At 50.9% G+C, this 21,181-nt stretch overlaps 2 protein-coding genes across 5 annotated transcripts; both read right to left on the bottom strand.

The window, feature by feature from the left end:
* Positions 1–26: 26 nt before the first annotated feature.
* On the bottom strand, positions 27–13,128 carry HOXA5 (homeobox A5). Of its 2 annotated transcripts, XR_004276656.1 has the most exons (3): positions 10,577–13,128; positions 9,284–9,595; positions 27–7,644 (listed from the first exon to the last, which is right to left on the bottom strand). XR_004276656.1 is itself a non-coding variant. In XM_032303939.1 (2 exons), the coding sequence occupies exons 1-2, from the start codon at positions 11,469–11,471 to the stop codon at positions 9,345–9,347; spliced, it is 1,146 nt and encodes a 381-aa protein (XP_032159830.1). In that variant the 5' UTR covers positions 11,472–13,128; the 3' UTR covers positions 9,040–9,344. The 2 variants fall into 2 exon arrangements, 1 of the variants encoding a protein (XP_032159830.1); XM_032303939.1 differs by lacking the exon at positions 27–7,644 and having other exon boundaries at positions 9,040–9,595.
* Positions 11,855–20,393, bottom strand: HOXA6 (homeobox A6). 3 transcript variants are annotated; one of them, XM_032303944.1, is made up of 3 exons: positions 19,947–20,393; positions 14,869–15,130; positions 11,855–13,428 (listed from the first exon to the last, which is right to left on the bottom strand). In XM_032303944.1, the coding sequence occupies exons 1-3, from the start codon at positions 20,298–20,300 to the stop codon at positions 13,169–13,171; spliced, it is 876 nt and encodes a 291-aa protein (XP_032159835.1). In that variant the 5' UTR covers positions 20,301–20,393; the 3' UTR covers positions 11,855–13,168. The 3 variants fall into 3 exon arrangements, with proteins under 3 accessions (XP_032159835.1, XP_032159836.1, XP_032159838.1); XM_032303945.1 differs by having other exon boundaries at positions 14,869–14,983; positions 19,947–20,311; XM_032303947.1 differs by lacking the exon at positions 19,947–20,393 and having other exon boundaries at positions 14,869–17,952.
* Positions 20,394–21,181: the final 788 nt, after the last annotated feature.

The following is a 21,181-nucleotide window of genomic DNA, read 5'->3' as shown; positions in this document are numbered from 1 at the left end:
CAAGGGGCACCCTGAAATTTTTTAAAAAATGAAATCTGAGCCACAGACAGAAATCAACACTGAGCGTAATCTTTAGACATCCTCTCTAGAGTTGGGGGGAAATCTAGCCTGTGATATAGCTAACTAAATCAGTTATTTCTCTACAACAAGAAAAAAATATGTGCATCATATTTTATATATTATTTTATATGAACAATATATACATACATAATGTAATTTACAAAACGTGGCTTCCTAAGCTTCAGGGAAAGAAAAAAAAACATGACAAGGAAATTTTGCCATCCTCATGTCATCAGCCTTGAGTACTAGGGTCTTAACTACATCTGTTTAATATTATTTACAGACACTAAAACACAAAATTCATGTTGTTTAGCCTCAGAACCTTCTACTGCGTTTCTATTTTTAAAGTATTAACGAGACACAGGCACTGTTTTGTATATGGTTAACCTAAACGAGTTAACTGTGCCTGTGTTTCATGTGGTTCTATTACTTTTGGAAGATGGGCTTACACAGAATCCCCCAAGGCCTGTAACTTGTCTTTGTGGTTCCTATCATAAACACAAACGGAGCCAGGACCACCAAGTGTTATCTCACACACCGACATTTTGACATTTTACTGCAAGATTTATGGCTGTAATAAACAATCTCAGTACCTTTTCTGATCCTTCCACAATCTCTCTTTGCAAGCCATAGCATCATTCCATGGAATCAAATAATCTTCTGAAAAACGCTTTAAAAAAACCAAACCTCTTGCCTTTACATAAGATCCAACACACCAAAGCAAAGCCAGGAAGAGACTAACTTGATTAATAAATAAACTGAAGTTTACCAGCAGCGTCTCGCCGGAGAAAAGATGGGATGCCCTGAAATCGAGCAGAGAGGGAGCGTGCTAATCTTCGCACACCAACTGGCTCCAGTCCCTAGCAGGGTGAAAGCGTTATCCTTTTCTTGGGAAACTGGTGAGCGCATTTGCTCATTTCCACGTGCAGAGATAACATATATTCCCAACAAAAGCTTTCTTAAAATCCCATTAAGTGAAATAACTTTTCATCATGTCCTCGAATCCCAGATGGAAAAGGAGAGCGAAGGGAGTCTAAGGGAGAGGGAGGGCAAGAGGGAGGCAGTGTCTGCAGCCTCGTTTGAATCTGATTTGAATCATTTTGAATATATTTGGAACAGCCTTCCCTCTTGAATGCAACCCTGTCCCAAGTTTCAAAGTGACCGAACAGTGACACCGTGCGCATTTTGTTTCTTATTAATCTTACACATTGACAGTCTTTGTTAAATCACAAGGCGCGCCCTTCACTAGCCGACATTTTCATATTTGTTAGACGCGCTGACCTGAAGTTCACCTCGGCCTTGGACTTTGCGCTTCTAAAAGGTCTATACAGTGTCTTTTAGAGAGCAGAGTGCTTTGCCCAGGTCACTCCTTCTCAGGGAAAACCAAGGGGAAAAGCAAAGGAAATGTAAACGTTATGGAATGTATTGACTGTATTTGTCCTTTGTTCTTTAGAGCGAGTGTTCTCCAGACTGTTCTCTGTCTGAAGCAAGTCTTTGGAGCGCACACGGTAATAGCTCTATTTCAAAATGCCTGATGGTGGCATTTGAGGACTTCCTGAGATCTACAGTAGGCATATGATTTTAGAGAAGCAACACTCTATCAGCCATTCCACCAAGGGGCACTTTCCTTGTAGTAGTTTACAATAGTGCACTCAACCCACACATAAGGATTGAAATATGTATCTGGATTAAACATGAATTTTAAACTGAATTGTGTGAGGGGCCTAAAGATAAAACTCCTCCAAATAAAAAAGGTGGGTACTCCAAAAGCAATAACTTCTGCAGGTACTTTAAAACAAAACAAAACAACTTTAAAGCTGGTGAAGGGGTGTCTATGCTTATTGAAGTTGACATGTTTCTAAGGTGTGGCACGCTTTTAACCAATACCACAATAACAAGGTCTTCTTGAAGAGACACATAATTGTCTTGGTGAGTAATAGAGGGGGTTTCAGTTTTCTTCATTTCGCTAGCCCAGATGTGGTGAAGTGTTCATTGCTATAACAGTAACCACCACGGTTGTTTCCTTTTTTTTGTTTTCATCTGGCACACCCCCATCTGGCTTCAAGCTCTTGGCCAGAGTGAAAACTTTACACATTGCACAGTGGAAGCAATCTGATGGCTTCCTTGAAGGCGGTGCTTAGGAAATATTTACATTACCATTAAACGTACCTGGCACCAGCAAATCCAATCAACCAGAATATACTGGGATGATCTTAAATATCCCTGCAAGAGTCCACATTCTGAGTAGCTGAATTAACTCATCTCTAAAGTTAAAAGGGAAAACGTAGAAAAAAATTTCATTTTTCTCTCCTGTTTTCCTACTCTGATTACTTGAAGATCAATGCATAGAAAAGGACAATATGTCCCTCCAGAAAACAGATTCTAAAGGCACCAACATTTACAGCTAATATAGGTGCATGAAAAATAAAATATTGTTTAGTTCTCCAGTTGCAATTCACACATGAGGCATGGTTCCAGTTGGCTTCCTTAACACACTACCCCTTTCTTTTCTACACTCCCACCCTTCCTCCTGAACTTGCTTCCCCTCTCCTTAGTTTTTATTCCAAATGTATTTTTAAAGAGTATTTTCAGAAGAAGAGAAGTCCCTCACGGTGGTCTTAAGAAAGTGGCCTGGCATTTGTGGATTCCATTTTCCTGTTCAAATAGCATATTCTTTTCATTTTAGTTATCCCTTATAGATTGTAGCGTTTCTCTTATATACGGTATAGGGGTAACAAGAAACATAATGAAAAATTTCCAACAACAGGAACATTTTCATCATACCAATATGCATTTTCTCCCTGGTGGAGGGGGGAACAATCCTGCCCTTTCGGGAGCATTTCCACTTCCTTCCTTCCCTTCCCAGCTCTGAGAACTCTTGCATTTAGTGGGTGGAGGTTTCAGAAAAACCATTCTGTGTTTGAAAATTGCAAAGAAGACATTTTGCGAGAAGTGCCTGTGCCTGCCCTTGTTCTCACGCACTTGAGGGATCATTATATGTATGAAAAAGAAAAAGAAACTGTCCAATCAAAATAGCAATTTTCAAATAAAGGAAGTGTCCTGCCTAGTTCTCTTGCCTCTGAAGATATGTTGAGACCCTGAAAACTTGCTATATTAGTTTTTAAAGGTCCACTGATGAGTTTTGTTTTGAGCTTTTTAATTTTGTGGCAAACTCACAGACTTCTGGTTCTCCAGCATCTAAGGTGTTGGTGTTTCAGTAATCCATGCCTATTTACCTGCTGCTATTCCCTCAGAATGGGAGCGATAATTCAAGATGAAATACAGCATGTATTACTCTTGAAAAGAGGAATTTTCTATCCTTTCCTCCGTAATTGAGGTCATTCAACCACTAGGGTTCACCTGGAGTCCATACCATGATACACGCGTCACTCCGAGCCATTTTATCTTTTGTGCTGATAGTCAAGATCGCAGCTCTAACATTGACATCAAACTCTGTCTGGGCAGATGACTAAGAGTGCTGCACAACATAAACTTTTGACCCTCAACTTTTTGACCCGCAGTTGCAACGCACTAGCCGCAAAGATACACAAAGCTGTGCCTCTTCCTTCAGGAGGAAGGGGCCCCCCAGGATCTCAGGGACACCCTGCTTCTGTCACTGTCCTTGGGAGTAAGGGGGTGAATTGGATATTTTGGGGTGTTTGTGACTGGGTTTCCTGTCAAATCAGCCTCCTACCTCTTTTTGTCAGCACTTAAATATGAGGGAGATTATTTTCAAAATCACTCATCATCACATTTACAAGGAGAATTTGGAATAGGAGGGTGAAACCTCAAAAAAAAAAAGTGAAAGAAAAAAGAAAACAGGGAGAAAGCAGGCAGTAGGAGTTGGAGACATTTTTTTTTCTTTATTTAAAAATAAAGATGCAGCCTTAATTGTTGGGAGAGCTGGCCCAGGCAGGCGAGTTGACTGTGAACTTGTACTAAAGCGTGCTCTGCTGGCGATTCCTAGGGTGTGCAGATTTATCTTCTCTGCATTTACTTAACCCGGCAGTGAACTGCACGGGCGTCATTTGTTAGGCGATGACAGACTTCACCTCCAGCAAGGGCTGCTTCACAAAATCGCAATAATTACCCAATAACCTTCATAACAAATATTATTATTGAAAAGACCGGTTTGTGGGGAGGGGACCTGGTGGAAGAAGGACAGCTTTCTTTGTGAAAAACACCAAACAAAACAGACCTAGGCAGATCTAGGAGTTCTGGGGTTTAGAATGGCCAGGACTGTGGTTCCCCTCTCCTCTGTGGGTGGGAACCTCGGCTGACCCCCTCAGCCTTGTCTGGAAGCCCCGTTTATAGTTTTGTCATTGACTAGAAAGAAATTCTGCCTTAGAAGCCAAGGGGATGGAGCCCACAACGTTCTGCACTCTCCATGGTGGGCAAACCTCAGACTCCGAGCTAAGGCAGGGGAGAGGCTTTGAAGGGCATCTTTTAAGCTAAAAGGATTGTTTTCCTCTTTAACATCCCATCTTTCAGGATGTAATTTGCTCTCCCCCTCACTAATTGTTTGGATATAATACTCTTCACATCTCAACAAATAAACATGACTCTATTTCTGGTAGAAAATTCTGTCCCGCTCTCCCAAAGCCGCCAACAATGAAGCAGGCGAAAGAGCTGGAGAAAAGGAATCTCGGCATAATGTTGTGAAATTAGACCATGGAAACCCTAACAAACCCCTAAGTAAGTGTGACCAGAAGCTTCCTATTATATTTATAGTTCAGGAAATATTGCCTCTGCGGCTTGTAGAAACAAACAAGGCCCTGCACATACAGGACACCTTCTCCTTTTACAAGATGAGGAGCACAGACAGACACTTCTGCCACCGGCTGAGGCTGGATGTCTTCATAAAGCCCTTAATGACAGAGATTTTTTTCCTAAGTAAGTTCCTCTGCAAAACAACACCAAAGAAGGCACAAGAAGAAATAACTTATCTACAAAATAAGCAGAAAACCAGCCATCCTCCCTATTATGCTTCCTATGAAAATAAGAAGAAAAAAATTTCTCCAATAACGCTCACATAGGTCTGACTGAATGCTGTATTTTTAAAAAGTCATTTAACTCCTTGTGACTTAATCTGCCCTCTTAAGAACTCTGAACTTTTATGAAGATTACAACAGACAGAAATAAGCAAGTTGACAGTATATATAGCCTGCATTTTTTTTTTCAATTCACAGGAAAGATTCCCTACAGTAGGTAATACTGGATATCGGTCTAACAGCTTTTCTGCCCATTCCCCACCCAGGGTGGGATGTGGCCACGGAGGTGGAGGTGATGTGGACGCTTCCTTTTGGGCAAGTTACTCAAATGAACCTGCCAGAGCCCTATGGCTCTTTTTTTCTGCTACTAATTTTAGTCACCAAGAAATCACTCAAGCAAGATCACCAAATGAGTAACTAAAATAAAAACTTAACCCAATATTTTCCAGTAAAGAACTCAAAAGTCAGAGCAGCAAAACAAAAACTCCAGAATTCTCACAGACACCAAAATGACAAAAGAGAACCCAAAGAGAGTTTATATTCTGGTTCCCACTAAGATGCGGACATATCTTCCTGAGTGCTGAAATACCAGTACTTTAACAGGTCACGCAGGGTGACTTCAGGGATTTGCCTTGCCACTATGTCAGAGAACTGGGACTTGTGGGAGGGTTTTGATTTTTTAAAAAAACTTCCCAGTTTTGTTTTTTGGACCTCTGACTTTGGGGACCAACTGTGGGACTTACGCTGAGTTTAAGTGGCCTCTGCACAATAAAGTTTGTTGAAATTCCCAAACTATACCTTAATTTTTTTTTCACTTTAAGCCATTAGCAAATATCATTACCAATTAGCACTTGCAGAAAACTATCCGGCTCCTAAGGAGAAAAGCATTTGGAGACAGAAGTTTCTATTTTTAAATTTCACTTCTGAGCTGGAGAATTTGGCTTAATTCTTCAGGCTGAGTTGGGGAATCTGCTAAGTCTCTGGTGGGTACCCATCCAGAGAAAGACCCCTGCACAGGCCACAGCATCCCCAGTCACTTTGCCACTGAAGAATATGAGGCTTTGGGCCAGAGGGGGTGGTGGCTGAGGCCAAGTTGGAACTGGACCCAGGAAAAAAATTATTTCACCTTACTTCACTGTTGGTGCAATATTGGGAACTGTTTTGGAAATCATAGATTATGTAAATTTCCTGGGATCAAACAGAAAGAGCAGCTAACAAAAGAAAGGCGGAAATCTCCTACTGACAAACGACCAATTTCTTCCCTAAACTATCCTTTATGAGGTGTCAGGAAAAACAACCTAATGGCTCTGGGGACTTTTAAGTTGGGCATTGAAGACACCTAGACTTCCCCCAAAACTTTAGGGCGCAGTTTGGAAGACAGAATTTGTCTGTATGTTGAGGGGAAGTGAATTTCTCTAATCTTTAGTGTTACCTAGGGGGACCCCTAAGTTGCCTTTTGAGCGCCCTGTGCCTGCAGGTCTTAATTCTACAAAGGAGGAGAGGAAAAGGAAAGAAGAGAGGGAGAAGAAAGGGAAGGCGGAAGAAAAGAAAGCCTTTAACTCCTTTCATTTAGCCTGGGGATTCAAAGACTAAAGTTAAATCCGGCCATAAAGTTTATTGCTTCAGACTCACAGGCGGGTGAGAACAGTCCCACCGAAATAAAAAGAACGTGCAGGCAAACAAGGTTCAGGGCCTGGTCCCGGGTTGGGGGGGGGGCGGGGGCGGGGAGGGGGTCGAGCTCTTCCCCTCCCCCCCAGGTGGGGACCCGCAGTCCCCACAGTCCTGGGCTCGGCCTGGCCACCCAGGGGCCCAGCCTGAAGGTGCGGCCCGCGCCTCGCCGGCCTCTGCCACCCTCCGGCTCTCTGAGAGCCGGCCTGAAACTCGGCCCCGAAGGCAGCCGCCTCAATTCAGGGCTGCCAAATGACCTCGGCCCGCGAAGACATATTGCCACAGCCCCGTAAGGAATCCCGCCAGAGTCCGCCTCGGCCCTGCCTGGGCCTTTCTTTCAAACTCCGAGCACTCCTCAGCGCAGCGCGGCCCTCGGCGCCCGTGGCCGGCGCCCCACTGTCTCCCAGCCCCCACCCTAGGGCCCCTCTGCCCCCCGACGAGCCAGCCCCGCCAGCCCCCGGAATGGGGGTCTTGGCCTTGCCAAGGCTCCGCACACAGGCCCATTCGCACACAAAAATCATCTTTTGCACGCCGGCGAGAGCAGCGGAAGTCATTAACATTCGCGGTTGTGCAGCAATTAAAGTTAGGCCTGGGGACGCGGCGGCCACAGGCGCTTTTCACCGGGGTGCCTCCGCAGAGCTGGCTCCCGGCGCTGCTAATGTGGGCAGAGGAGAAGTGGGCTCTGCCCTTTTGAATTCAGAGGCAACCTCAGAGTTATTGAACCAGAGAGAGAGAGAGAGAGAGAGAGAGAGAGAGAGAGATGGAGGAAGAAAGTTTCCAGAGTACAAATAAACTTGAAAGCGCTCAGGAGGCGAGCTTACCTTAACTCGGAGGGAGCCATTTTTCAGAGAGTTTTGAGAACTTGTGGTTTGGACACTTCTGGACCTAAAATTGACAATTTGAATGACCAGGCGGCACACGTAGCCTGCAAAAGAGTCAAATGGAGTCCAGCGTCAGTGAGATTATATGTTATGTGGTATATAATGTTGGATGTCAACTCCCCAAAACCATAAAACTTACTTTAATGGCCCCACGTGACGTTTTATAGCCAGTGAGCCGATCTGTCTGTGCTATGGATGATTTTACGATCTAATTCATAGACAAAACCCTATTCATTTGGCACCCAAATGTCATATAGCCGGAACTGGGGCTTATAAAGTTTACTGTTTTATAACTTTTAAAAGGAAAGACGGCATCAGTGTAAGCAGTCGGTAAATGTGCAAATCTCTAGTTGCACTTTAGCTGCTCTGAGGAGTTTCCCATTCGAGCTAGGATGGGGTAAGTACCTTCCATTTGTAGCAAATTAATTGTAGCAAAAGAAGCCAACTGAGCTCAGGGTGAGGAAGGGGAAGGGGTGCCTGGGTGGGTTAGGGGCAGAGGGTCTGGGAGCCACAGCCCGGCGCAGCAGCCTCTTCAGCAAGTGGAGGCCTAGGATGACCTTAGGAAAGAGTCATCCTCTGTGTGGGCCCTGAGGGCAGCTAACAAAGCCCTGTGCTTGTGCTCCTTTCTCTGTCTTCCTCTTTTCTTTCCTTTTTCTTTTTTTTCTCTTTTCTTTCTTTCTTTTTTTTTTTCTTTCCTGGTACCCAGCAAGTTAGCTTGGTTTCCTCAGAGATGGGTAGGTTGGACTCAGGCTTTGGAACCACCTACAGCTTTTCCACCTTCTGCCCTGAACTCTGATGGGTCAGAGTTAGTAAGGTCGCGGGTCAGGGTGTTGGTCTGAGGCCTCCTTGCACAGGCAGGCTGCTCAGGTAGCCTCAGACTCACTGCCTTCCAGCACTAGACAGACACAAGAGCAGAAAGAGCCGCTTGCTGTTTTGGCACAAACCAGACCAAGAGAACTTACAATAGAAAGTTTATTTTTTTGTTTTTGTTTCCAGTCAGTATTTTTTCCTTAAAAACAAATACAAAAAAAAAAAAAAAAAAAAAAAGCTGATCACAGTTTGCTTAAACAGCCAGACTCGGACAATATTTGTAACTTTGTTCACAAAAACATACATCACTGAAGCTGCGCTTATGAGAGCCACTTCCAGAGTTCGTGCAAAGGGTCCTACAAAGGCACGCAGGGACACACCGCTCGGAGTCACAGTTTTCGTCACAGAGCCACTAGTCACTACACGTCAAACAAGTTAAGTTGTGTCTCATCAAGTCACCTCTACAACAGCATTAATTACACAAGGAATATAGGTAGTTTGAATAAAAATATCTTTAACAGCTTGGAGCTGTTGAGACAGGAACACTTCCACTCACATGCACAGTTAAACAACTGGAGTGCAACACACAACATTGGCACTAAACGAGGTTGAAGGGGGACTTTTTTGTGTGTTTTTTTTCTCTTTTTTGTTATAGTTACTTCAAGTAACACAGCTTGCTTCATATAAATAAGTTAAAACATCTATTTTTTTTTTCAAGACAAAGCCATTCAGGACAAAGAGATGAACAGAAAGCAGATCTACTTATACAAGCGCTATAATGGCAATAAACAGGCTCATGATTAAAAGATGAATTAGGGCAACGAGAACAGGGCTTCTTCACAGAAGGAACACAAGGGAGTTTCAGAAAGTCACCTTAGTACTGACACTACGCGGGATCCGCTAATACTGCTCAGTACTTTAAACGCTCAAATACTCAGGGGCGGAAGGCCCCTCCCGCCGCCGCCATGCTCATGCTTTTCAGCTTATTATCTTTTTTCCACTTCATTCTCCGGTTTTGGAACCAGATTTTAATTTGTCTCTCAGAGAGGCAAAGAGCATGTGCTATTTCAATCCTTCTTCGGCGGGTCAGGTAGCGGTTGAAGTGGAACTCCTTCTCCAGCTCCAGGGTCTGGTAGCGCGTGTAGGCCGTCCGGGCCCTTTTGCCTTCCGGGCCGCCTATGTTGTCTGCAACAGAAAAGTCAGCGATTTAGCCACGAACTCCTCAGCCCCCGGTTACCCAAGTCGAGCCAGGGTCCTGAGCAGGAACAGGGGGGAAAGCTCAACAAGTCCTCTCTCCTAGCACGCCCACCCCTCCCGAATTTCCTTCCCTCTTCCTTTCTAGAGAGAAAACAATACAATTTGGACTCTGGGAACAATCGGCCCATCTGAGGCTGGAGCCGCGTCCCGGAGGATCGCCCGGCTTTCCTTCACCCCTCTCCTGCCCTCTGGCCCTGCCCCTGGAGTCCCGAGGCGGGGCACAGCCCTCCCAGGCAGCCCACCTCTCAGAAACCCACAGAAGCAAGGCCCTTCCCTAAGCGCCCAAGTGGCCTCCAGGTCATCCTCCCTTAAAGTTCCAGCCCCGCGAGCCGCCTTCTGTTCCAGCCTGCACGCTTGGGGCGCCTCTTTCTTTTTCTTCCCCTTTCCTGCTGTCCCTTCTGCTCCCAAACTTCAGAATCCCGCCGGTTCTCGCCTCGATTATTCACCCCCCCCAAGCCCCTTTTCGGGGACTCTAATTAGTAACGCTGTTTCCCCAGCGTAGCCCTCCTCATAAATTATCCACCCTGACAAGCCCGATTCACGGCCCCTACTGCCATCCTCTACCTCTCTGCGCCCTGCTCGGCTGGCCTGACCCGGGAGCGCGTTCCAAGGCGCTGGGGTTCGATATGGGATTTTTCCTTTCCCCCCGTTCCAACATCTAGATTTGCCTGGCCAACGGCCCTTCTCCTCCCCACCACCCCCCCGCCCCCACTTGCGAGCGTTGGGCACTGCAGAGAAGAGAAGGTGGAAGGAGAAAGGCAGGGGAAGGAGAACGGCGGGGAGAGACTCCACAGGGCTGGGAGAGCCAAGACCAGGGGAGAGATGGGGAGAGAAGGCGGTAAAGGAGAGAAGGGGGACCGAGAGCCGCGCCCCCGCGGCCGCGTGGATTTAGAAAAAGGCTGGCTTTACCATGACTTATGTGCAGCTTGCGCATCCAGGGGTAGATCTGGGGTTGGGCGGGCGGCGCCGGGCTCGGTTCGCTCTGCGCGCCCGCCTGCTCGCTGCTGGCGGGGGCGTCCTCCTCGGCTCCGGACGCCGTGCCAACCCCCTCTCTGCTGCTGATGTGGGTGCTGCCGGCGTTGGCCGAGGCGCCGCTGGAGTTGCCCAGGGAGTTTTTCCCGCCGTGGTGGCTGTCGCTGCCGGGCGAGGGGGCCACGGCGGAGCAGGGCAGCGGGTCGGGCGGAGGCGAGTGCGTGGACGTGGCCGGCTGGCTGTACCTGGGCTCGGCAGGCGCCGCGCTGGCGCCGGCCGCGTAGCTGCGGGCGCGCTCCCCGGAGCCAAAGTGGCCGGAGCCTGAGCGGCCGACGCTGAGATCCATGCCATTGTAGCCGTAGCCGTACCTGCCGGAGTGCATGCTCGCCGAGTCCCTGAATTGCTCGCTCACGGAACTATGATCTCCATAATTATGCAACTGGTAGTCCGGGCCATTTGGATAGCGACCGCAAAATGAGTTTACAAAATAAGAGCTCATTTGTTTTTTGATATGTGTGCTTGATTTGTGGCTCGCGGTCGTTTGTGCGTCTATAGCACCCTTGCACAATTTATGATGAATTATGGAAATGACTGGGACATGTACTTGGTTCCCTCCTACGTAGGCACCCAAATATGGGGTACGACTTCGAATCACGTGCTTTTGTTGTCCAGTCGTAAATCCTGCCTGATGACCTCTAGAGGTAAACTCGTGCACTAATGGGGGAGTTGGGTGGAGGCGAGAGGGGTGGCGCGCGCGCCCCCGGCGCGTGCCCGCCACCCGCCGCCGCCGTTCAGTCGGACTCGAGCGCCACCCGCTGGAGGCAGGGCGCATCGCTCCGCTTCCGACCCAGGGCTGCAAAGGCCGGGGTCGAATTGAGGTTACAGCCCATTATGGCAAAATTATTGCATTTCCCTCGCAGTTCCATTAGGATGTACCAATTGTGAGGCCGTCAGCTGCCGATCGCGCGCCCGGCGAGGATGCAGAGGATTGGGGGGGAGATGGTGACTTGGATTTTATTTACAACAACTTTATTTCCCCGCTGTGCAGCCCCTCTTATTTTTGTGTCGAGGTTGGGGTCGGTTCTGCCCGTCGTGCCGGCAGCTCTGAAATTTGAAAATACAGATATCACCTTCGGGGAAGGGGGGAGGCCATTTAGCCAATTGGAGAAATAAATCCTGCCCGCAGCAGCAGCTACAATTACGGCTCTGTTTTTCTGTGAGTGCATGAGGGACAGCGTCCCTGCCGCTCTTAAATGACAGGCGTCTATTAAAGATAGCTTTTGTGTAGTGTTTCTCCGAGGCGAGGTCAGATTCCATACACTTTTATAACCGGAGTCGATTTTTCTTTCGTGTAAATATGGTTTTCGTGTCATTAGTTCGCTATTTGATTTGCTTTAAGTATCCAATCTGGAGAATCTTCCCCACCAGGTCCCTTTCCTCGAGGCAGCCGGGCCCCAAGTCGGAGGGTTCTCGCTGAACCCACCGAGTGGGCCCAGACTCCCCGCAGCCACAGGAGCTGCTGGGAGGCTGGGGATCCTTGGGCCGAATTATTAGGGTCTGGCTTACACCTCCAGGAGTAAGATGAGGGTGCTAATGGAAACATTTCGTGGCAGTGCCTAGTATCTTCGTAGATATTTTCCCGGGTCCTGAAAGACGAAAGTAAATCACAAACACAGCCGAAAGGCCTGGGGAGTACTTCCCGCTGGAGGCTGAGCGTCGCAGGCACCCCTGGCACATTTGGAAACCAGGACTTTTGCCGTTCCCAGGGTCCTGAGCCGCCTCCTTAGGTCCTGAAAGCCACTGTGGTAGAAGCGCAGGCACTATCGGAGGCGGGGATCCGGGATCCGGAGCTGGAGCCTTCGGGAGCCCAGTCTCTCCGGGGGCTGTAAAGTTCCGCTCGCGCCCAGGTTAGGTCGGCTCGGCTGAGGCGGCTTCTCTTCCACGGACGGTTGCGCGCGGGGCCGAGAGAGGAGGCTGTCTCAGGGTCCCCTTTGTTCCTCACGCTTCTTCCTGTCTAGGAGCGGCCTGGGATGCCACGGTAGTGCTGGGGCCCCAGCCTTTAGGCCCCCTCTTTCCAGTGGCCTGAGTCGATTCTGTGGTGACCTCCGCGACTTGGTGGCGAGGGACCGAGGCGGAAACGCCCAGACACCAAAAAGGGCTCGACCCAGGTTCTTTCCTCTCCAGCAACCCCGCGTCCCGAGCTCAGGGGCACGCAAAGGCGCTGGCACAAGAGCCGGGGACGAAATCGGGGAGCGCCCTGGGATCCGGAGCCGACTAGGGCAGCCTTGGAGAGCGGGACTGTATGTGCAGTGCGCCTCGCTCCACTGCTGGGATTGGCTGTGTGTAGATTTTTTTTTTTTTTTTTTGGTAAGAAATAAATGCTCAGGCGTTTGAAAAGCTCCTGCTCCCCTGAAGCTGCAGAAGCCCCCCGGATGGGAGCAGGCGGGGGAGAAAAGTTGGGGAGCAGGCGAAGGCAAAGGGGCAAAGCCGAGGGAGGTTGCGGCGCTGGCCTGGTCCCTGCCCAGGCGTTTACTCGCCCGCCTTTGCCTCAGCGTCCTCCCCGCTGGGCTGTGTGGAATTGATGAGTTTATTTTCCTTTTTCCACTTCATGCGGCGGTTCTGGAACCAGATCTTGATCTGGCGCTCGGTGAGGCAGAGCGCGTTGGCGATCTCGATGCGGCGGCGCCGCGTCAGGTAGCGGTTGAAGTGGAACTCCTTCTCCAGCTCCAGCGTCTGGTAGCGTGTATAGGTCTGGCGGCCTCGGCGCCCGTGACTCCCATACACAGCACCTGCGGGCAGAAAAGGCCGGGCGCGGGTGAGCCAGGATCCCAGCAGCCGAACCAGGCAGACCCGCGCCCCGCGCCCCCGGCCTCTAAACTGGAAACCACCCGCCTCCACTCCAGCCTCTTTTCGCTATGTCTAAGGCCAAAAGCCGGTAGGATGGGAGAAGATTATTTCATACCAAGCGAGATGTTTTCCACCTAAAACAGTCTGGAGTGAGAAGTTATTGTTTTTGGGAAAATCTGCTCTGTAAGAAAATCATTACAAGCAGAAGAAAGAATGAGCATTCTTAATTCAGGGTACCTGAGTTGTGTTTTTGTGGGAGTGTAGGGTGTGTGTCTTGAAGTGATGGGTGTGGAACCCTGTGAATAGGATGGACACTTGGAATTCACACACCGATCCCTGTGAAGGTGTTACTGTGGCCAGACGTGTCAGGACTCGACATGGGTTTTGGTGGGTTTTTTTTTTTTTTTTTTAATGATGAAAAATGGTCAGCCCTCTCAAATCTTTGCAAACTCCCCCCAAATTATATGGCCCTTCTGAAAAATGCAGAGCTCCCTTGGAAAAACAACAACAACAACAACAAACAAGTGGATCTTAAAGCAAAACACTATCAGTTAAAAATTCTGCATTAGGTTCTGCCCTGCTCCAAGGATTCTCTGTCGAATTTTTGGAAAACAGAGGCAAAGGGATGGAGCTATGGGCCATCTGGGGTTTCTGGAAATGTAGGACTGTGATGGGCTATCTGTTCTGAAGCCAAAGGAGCCCATGGGTGGGGGGGCTCCCCCAAGCTGGGTGTATGAGACTCAGGCAGGTCCTCAAAAGGAGGCAGAAGTTGGCTAAGAGTGAGCAGTTGAGTGGAAGGGGGAGGAGGGGAGGGAGGAGAAAGAAAAAATCCTGAGGCTGGAGATGTGGCCCTCCAAGGCTTTAGGGAGACACTAGAAGAAGCCAAGTGAGAGCCTCTATCTATATGGGTTTCTGAAAAGCAGAAAGGAGAAGGGTTGGGGGGTGAAGGGGAGTTATTAGTGCTGGGTGCAGAAGGCCATCTCTGCTTGGGGATCTGAGCAGGGTGTTACCAGGGGGAAGTGTGGGCAGGCACTCCCTCCCATCCAGCCTAGCTCTCTGTTCAGGTTGCCCCTGTCACAGAGTCTCACCTAGAGTGGCAGTGACCCCTCTCCATCCCCTAAGGTGTCACCTTACATGGCTACTAGTGCGGTGCCCTCACTCTGCCACAGCTTGATTGCCTCACTGGGAATGGGTTGGGTTTTGTTGTTGTTGTTGTTGTTTTAATCTCTTTTTTATAAAGCCAGGAAACTTTGTTCATTCTTTCCTCCTTTCTTTCTATTTCCTTTTTCTGCTTTCCCTGTCTCCTCCTTCCTTCCTCCTTTCCCTGCCCTTTTCCCCCTCTCCCTCCACGCTCTTGGGGGGGCTGCAGGGAAATGCCTTACCCACGCAGGAGTTCATCCGCTGCATCCAGGGGTAAACAGGACTCGTGTACTTCCGGTCGGTGCCTTCGTCATGGAGGGCTTTGCCCGGCACGCTGCTGCTGTCGGGTTTGTACTGCTGCTCGGGAGAAAAGTGCAGGTAGTCCCCGGGGCCCCTCTGCTTGCCACTGCCCGAGGGCGAGGCGCCACTGAGGTCCTTATCAGAATAGAAGCACGAGGCCCCGTACTCGTAGGACGCCCGGTTGCAGGCCAGGACCGAGTTGGACTGTTGGTAGAAACAAGGTGAGGTGTACGTCTTGTCCGGGAGGCTCGACGCCCCGTACGAGGCCGGGAAGGGCCTCAGCGCGTCATAGCCGGCCGGGTAGAGGGGCAGCTGGCCCAAGAAGGAGTCCTGGCCGCTGGGCAGGCTCCCGGGGAAAGTGGGATTCACAAAATAGGAACTCATTTGCGCGCCCCTCTGCAGGACTGTGATTTGTTGTGTATTAGTACATCTGGCTATAACTATTAGTAGTCATCGAACTGGTTTGTTTCTGGATGGCCGAACGCCAAAAGCGACAGCAGCAAATCGCACCAGCTGACGCGGCGGCGGCCAATGGGAGCGAGCGCTGGAGCCCGCTCCCCGGGGACCGCGGCGACCGAGGCAGCAAAGTTACAAACAGCCCCCAGCCCGCCCGCCCGCCGCCCGCCACCCGCCGCCCGCCGCCCGCCCGGCAGATTAATGGGCGCGCACAGCCAGCCGGCCCGGCTCTCCTCCCGAACGCCAGCGGCGGGCACAGCCCGGATAGGGACGTGCGAATCAGGCCGGGGTAGGGGCACGAGAGTCCGGGCCGCACCAAAGGCCCCCGCCAGACCCGCTCCTTCCTCCTCCCCTTCTTGCCTAGTTCGATTTTGCCGGTTTTTCTTTCCAAACAGGAAACCTGACAGCCCCGCGCCCGGAGGGGCGGTGACAACGAAGGCTTTGCTCCCCGTCGGCCTGCCCTTGCGCCGGGGCCCTGAGTTTGCCCCTCCCTCTGCACCCCCCTACCGGTGGGTGTGCGTTCCGGAGTTGAATAAGGGGGTCTGAGAAACCAGGCCTTCACGCCCTGCTCCTCACTCCTGCACCTTAGGAATCGGTGCATCCCTTCTTGCTCTCCTTCCCCACACCCACCAAGGGCCTGGGCCTCGCTGCCGCTGGGTGCGGAAGGCTCACCTCCAGCTGACCAGGATGGGCCTAACGTCTTCCCCCACTGGCCCCATCCTCCCACAGACAACACGTCTCCTTTAAGTTCCCACGGGCTCCCCTCCAATGGCCAGCGATTGCGTGGCCTCAAAGCACCCCACAAGCTGTGCGTCCGGGTCCCATCTTTGAACCCAGGAACTGAGAGGCCAGAAACCACTGGTTTCAACAAGAAAGGGACCTACAGAGGAGTGACCTTGAGACTAAGCTCCAAAGCCAGCCATGGGACCTGCTCCCCTCTCCCAGCACTTGGGACTCTCCCTCCCGACACCCGGACTGCTCAGAGCTGAGACAGATCCAGATGCGGAATCTCTGTCCTCATTTCAGAGGCACAGCGACCCAAGGTCCCTGCCCTGCCAGGCATAGAGGGCACCTGGGATGTCCCAAGGCTGTGAGATCACTGATGTGCTTGGTTGGGGGGCCTCCCCACAGCGCGCTCTTTGCTGGAGTGTACCCTTTTCCATGCCTTTCCTGGGACTGTTGGGGGCCTGCCGCCTGCAGTTGCTTTAATACCAGGAATAGCTGTTTCAAGGGCTCCAGGAACCGCTTGCATTGCTTTTTACCGTGGTCCCAGGCCTGGCCTTCCCCAGACAGGACGAGAAAAGCTTGTCCTGGGTTGCTTTTCCTTGCTTGAAAGGTGTGCCTTCGAGATAGTTGACTTTTACAGCACATTGATCAATCTCATTTTGTAAAATGTGATATCTTTCCAATGGCATTTTTACAACTGTATTTGTTGGGCTTGTAAAATCCTTGAATTAGGTTTAAAATCCTCAATTCTGTGGAGGCTGAAAAAAGACTATTTATACAATTTGGTTGAATTTCCAGAGGATGTTTGTAAGATCTGTAAAACTCTGGTCAATGCAGGCTCATGGGGTTCAGGACTTGGGGGGGGGGTAGAAATGCCCTCCTAGGAATCTGCCGACAACTTCCTTAATCTCTTCCCTGCTTTTTGATTTTTTCCCCTGCCCTCACTTCCCTCAAAAGGAGAAAACTGGGAAAGGACTGGGTTACTGGTGGCTTCCACAGAACCTAGCAAGCACCCCTGAAAATGGCTTCTGCCCACCCGATGGGGGCTGGACCCAGAAGCCTTCTGCCTGTGCCCCAACCAATCCAAGCTAGGGAAGTTTCCCCTTTGCATATATATATAAAGAAGGGCCTGGCAGGAGAGGATAGAATGTAACATTCCCCTGGAATTTCCTCAGAGAATGGACAGGATAGCTGAAAATGAAAACTCAGTTAAAAATTCTAAAGGGAACTATTTTTTGAAAGCTATGTCCAAAGAAAATCATGTTTGAGTTATTGTTTCTTAAACAAGACCATTAGATGACAGTGATTTCAAACAAATGATTGTTGTTCAAGACAAAAATAACTGTTCGGAGATGTTGATAAATGCTTACATTTATAATTTCTGTGTTATACCTCCAGGTTTCACACAGTACTGGGACTGATGGCAGTTTATTCCATATACCACGGTTATTATTTGTTATGGTTTGACTTGGATTTTTTATCTAATAATTAACCCAGACAATGACAGAATTTGATTTCTCAGCTAAGAGCCAAAAAACATTATATTTCTAGCTTCTACAGGCTCTGAGATTTAAAAAAATAAATAAATAGAAATCTCTATGTGTTAGCCAAGGCTGGTACATCTTATGTTGGCGATGACCCAATTTATTTCTCCAACCAGCATTAGGTGCCTATATATATATATATATAGAGAGAGAGAGAGAGAGAGAGAGAGAGACAGCGAGCGAGAGACATAGACACACTCAGGCAAGAATAGGAGCCCCAGACATTGGAGGGAGCCTCTCCTGGGATAGTGAGAATGGCTACTAGGACTCTCTTCTAGGTCAAAGCCACAGAGAAAGTCCACTTACCTTTCAGCTGCTCTTCAAAGGGGACTGGATGGCGTGCAGGGCCCCACAGTCTGCCCTTTCCCTGGGCTGCCCACTCGACCTCCGCCAGCCTGGGGGGCGGCCTGCCGGTGTGTGGGGGGGACCTTGAGGGCCTCTGGATCTGTAGCCCAGGACAGAGCCCACAGCGCACAGGTGCGGCCTCTGCCTGTCACAGGCCCTCGCCTGACGCCAAAGCCCGCCTTTCTTGCCATAGTCAGTCCTCCTCAGGGCCAGCCAGGCCTGCAGGCCTCAGGACCAGGAGTGGTCTCTCCGATTTCAAAATCCCGAAGCGGGCGCCTTCCCCGCACCAGCGTGCGCCCCGGGGGGCGCCTTGGGACGCGCAGTTTGGACAGAAGCAGCCATGACGTGCCAGGCCGCCTGTGCAACCAGTCTCCATGGCGCTGGGGGTGGGGGAGGACCCGAGTCTAGTCGGGCGTCCAGCTCTTGTCAGAGGTGGCCAAGGCGGGGGAGGTTCCCGACAGGCCGTGGGAGGCCGCCCCTCGAGTCCTCCCTTGCCCCCCTCTCCTCGGCCTGCTTGGGAATCTCCGAGGGGCCCGCGCAGCAGTCGCGCCAGGCTGCACGACGCGGGGCTGCGGCTGGCGTCGGTCCCGGCGACGGCCACAGCGTGGCAGCAGCGAGCGCCCGGCGCGGTCGCAATAAATAATCTGCCCGCGGCAGCCGCAGTCAGGCAGCCCGCGGCCCTGAGACGCAAATGCGCCGCTTTATCCGCCCCGAGCGCACCCACAGCGCGCGCGGCCGTCCCAAACGTCCACAGCCCCTTCCGAATTTTCTAATGCATAGCAAGGTACTCTCTTAAGGTGAGAAAACAGCAACCGAAGCCACAAAACAAACAAAAAGAACTCGAGCCCAGAGCCTCTGGATTGTTTCTGGTCGCAGTCCCGGGAAGCTCCTGGGGCAAATCTGGCCGAGGGGCACCCAGGCCAACCCGCGATCTGTGCCACCGCACCACAGAAAGCCAACGCCCACGGCACCCTCCGTGCCTTCAACGCGGCGGCTCCACTGTCCCTCTTCCGGCTCGCGGAAAGTGGGGCTTGCGGTCGCCAGCCGGCTGCGCCGAGGTGGGTGGGGGGTCCCCCTATCGCCCAGACTCGGTTTGCGTCCTTCCTTCAACCTTAGCTGCGGCCCCTGCCACACTCAATAACACCACTACGTTCTCTGAACCGAAACTTCCCGCCAAGCAACACCCAGCCAATTAACCCCATCCTCTCCTCCAACACAGAGTTCCACCCACGCACCTAGTCCCTCTCCCCGCGCTTCAGACACCCCTGTCATCGGAAAACCGCGTGAAGGCAAGCAGACAATCAGCAGAGGAACCTGGCTGAATTAGTAAGTTTTTGTTTGCTTTTTTCCCTCATTCTTTCTCTCCAGAAACCGATTCCCTTGGAACAGAAGGTGTTGTGTTGATACCAGTAAAACGCATGTCAGTTAATTAATTCACTTTGCCCTCACCTCTTCCCACCTCCCCAGATCGGGAGCTGTCTCCAGTTGTTGGGGAATTCAGTCGAGCCAACTGGGTCATGAATTTAAAAAAAAAAAAAAGAAAAGAAAAGAAAAAAAAAAAAGAAAATCCAAACCAGAGAGGCTGGTAGGGAACGCCGAGTGCAGGGCCACTTCTTTTGGGGGCCAGGCAAGGTCGCTGGGGAAGAGGAGAGAGAGACCATAGTGCTCCCACCCCATGCCAGGACGCTGTGCCACGGAAGGAAGGCTGGCATTTACTGCCATGGTGAACCAGGGAGAGGAGAGAGAAAGGGAGTGTGTGTGTGTGTGTGTGTGTGTGCGCGCGCGCGCGTGTTCGTGTGTGTGTGTGTGCATGCGCGTGATGGAGGGGGCAAGTGTGAACGGTGAGTGTGGGCGAGGGTCTTCAAAGCCGCCCTGGGTGCCCTCTCCCACCGCCGCCGGCGCCGCCTGCCATCTCACCACCTTTGCTCATGTCTCCCCACATGTCTCACCTTCAGATGGCGGCTCCCAGAAGCTCCTACCCCTCTGACAGCTGTCGCTTGGGCAGCGCGGGAGACGAATCGTCCTCCTTCCTGGTGCCAGAGGACGCGGAAATTAGCCAGGTTGCGAGTTGCAAAGCGGCGGCGGCGGCGCCTGGAACTGGACGCGCCCCACGTCCAGCGGGAGCGGCCGGGCCGGGCCGGGCCAGGGCCTCGTCTCGCTCGCCATCGCCGGACAAAGCGCAGCCAAGCCCGTCTGGAAGGCAGAGCTCCGAAGCAGGCAGGACGGAGCGGAGCAAAAGAATGCGGCTCTATTCTCGCAAGGGAAATTATAAAAAAGTTCATGTTCACGGTTCCCATCCACATGACCGACAGCGGCCAATGGAAGGGCCGAACAACTCATAAAGTTGTATTGCAAAGTTGTAAATTTTCATAAACAACAACGGATTTATGACCCTTTCCCCATCACTAAGAGGAGGCAGCTCTTACACCGGCGCCATCTTACCACCGAGGCCGCCCGGACTTGGGGCCGCAGGTTTTACAAACCCAGTTGGGCCAGGTTTTATTAAAAGAGCAATAAGAAGCGGGCCCAACCTAGGCAGGAGACGGGAGTCCAGGTCTTCGCCTGCAGAGCTCAGACTACTCTGCGCTGTCCCTATTGTCCCTCTCCCCTACCCAGACCCTCCACCTTCCCCGCACCCGGACACCCCCGCCAAGGCTCTGCAGCCCGCGTGTGCGGACCCCTGCCCTTCCCATACTCCTCAGTTGCAGTGCTGCGCCCAGAGGCCCTCGCTTTGCCTGAATGCGGGTGGGAGGGGGGCTGCGTCAGAGGCCCTGAATCCCCCCTCCTAGCATGGGGCCGTTTTCAGGACTCATGGAAAATTCGGGATCACTGGCAAGGGTAATACCCCTTTCCAAGCCCACCCCACAGCCTTAGAGGGAAGGGTGGATTTTGGGTTCGCTCATGGAATTTGTAGAGGTGTTTTGTTTTGTTTTGTTTTTTGCTTTTTAAGGGAGATTCTTGGAATATAATGTATCCATCGAAGATTCCGTTTTCAAGAGATGTGGAAGATGTTTTGCACACACACACACACACACACACACACACACAAAACCAAGATGAAAATATCCTGAGAACTGCACATATGCAATCATGGACACACAGAAATGCACACACCCAGTTATGGGCACAAATGAGTGCATCTATTTACACCAGAAACACATGCTCTCAATTTTGGACACAGAAT

Source organism: Mustela erminea, chromosome 11, assembly GCF_009829155.1.
Source record: "Mustela erminea isolate mMusErm1 chromosome 11, mMusErm1.Pri, whole genome shotgun sequence".
NCBI classification, from domain to species: domain Eukaryota; kingdom Metazoa; phylum Chordata; class Mammalia; order Carnivora; family Mustelidae; genus Mustela; species Mustela erminea.
The sequence above is the reverse complement of the archived record's forward strand: the minus strand, read 5'-3'. Positions and strand labels throughout refer to the sequence as shown.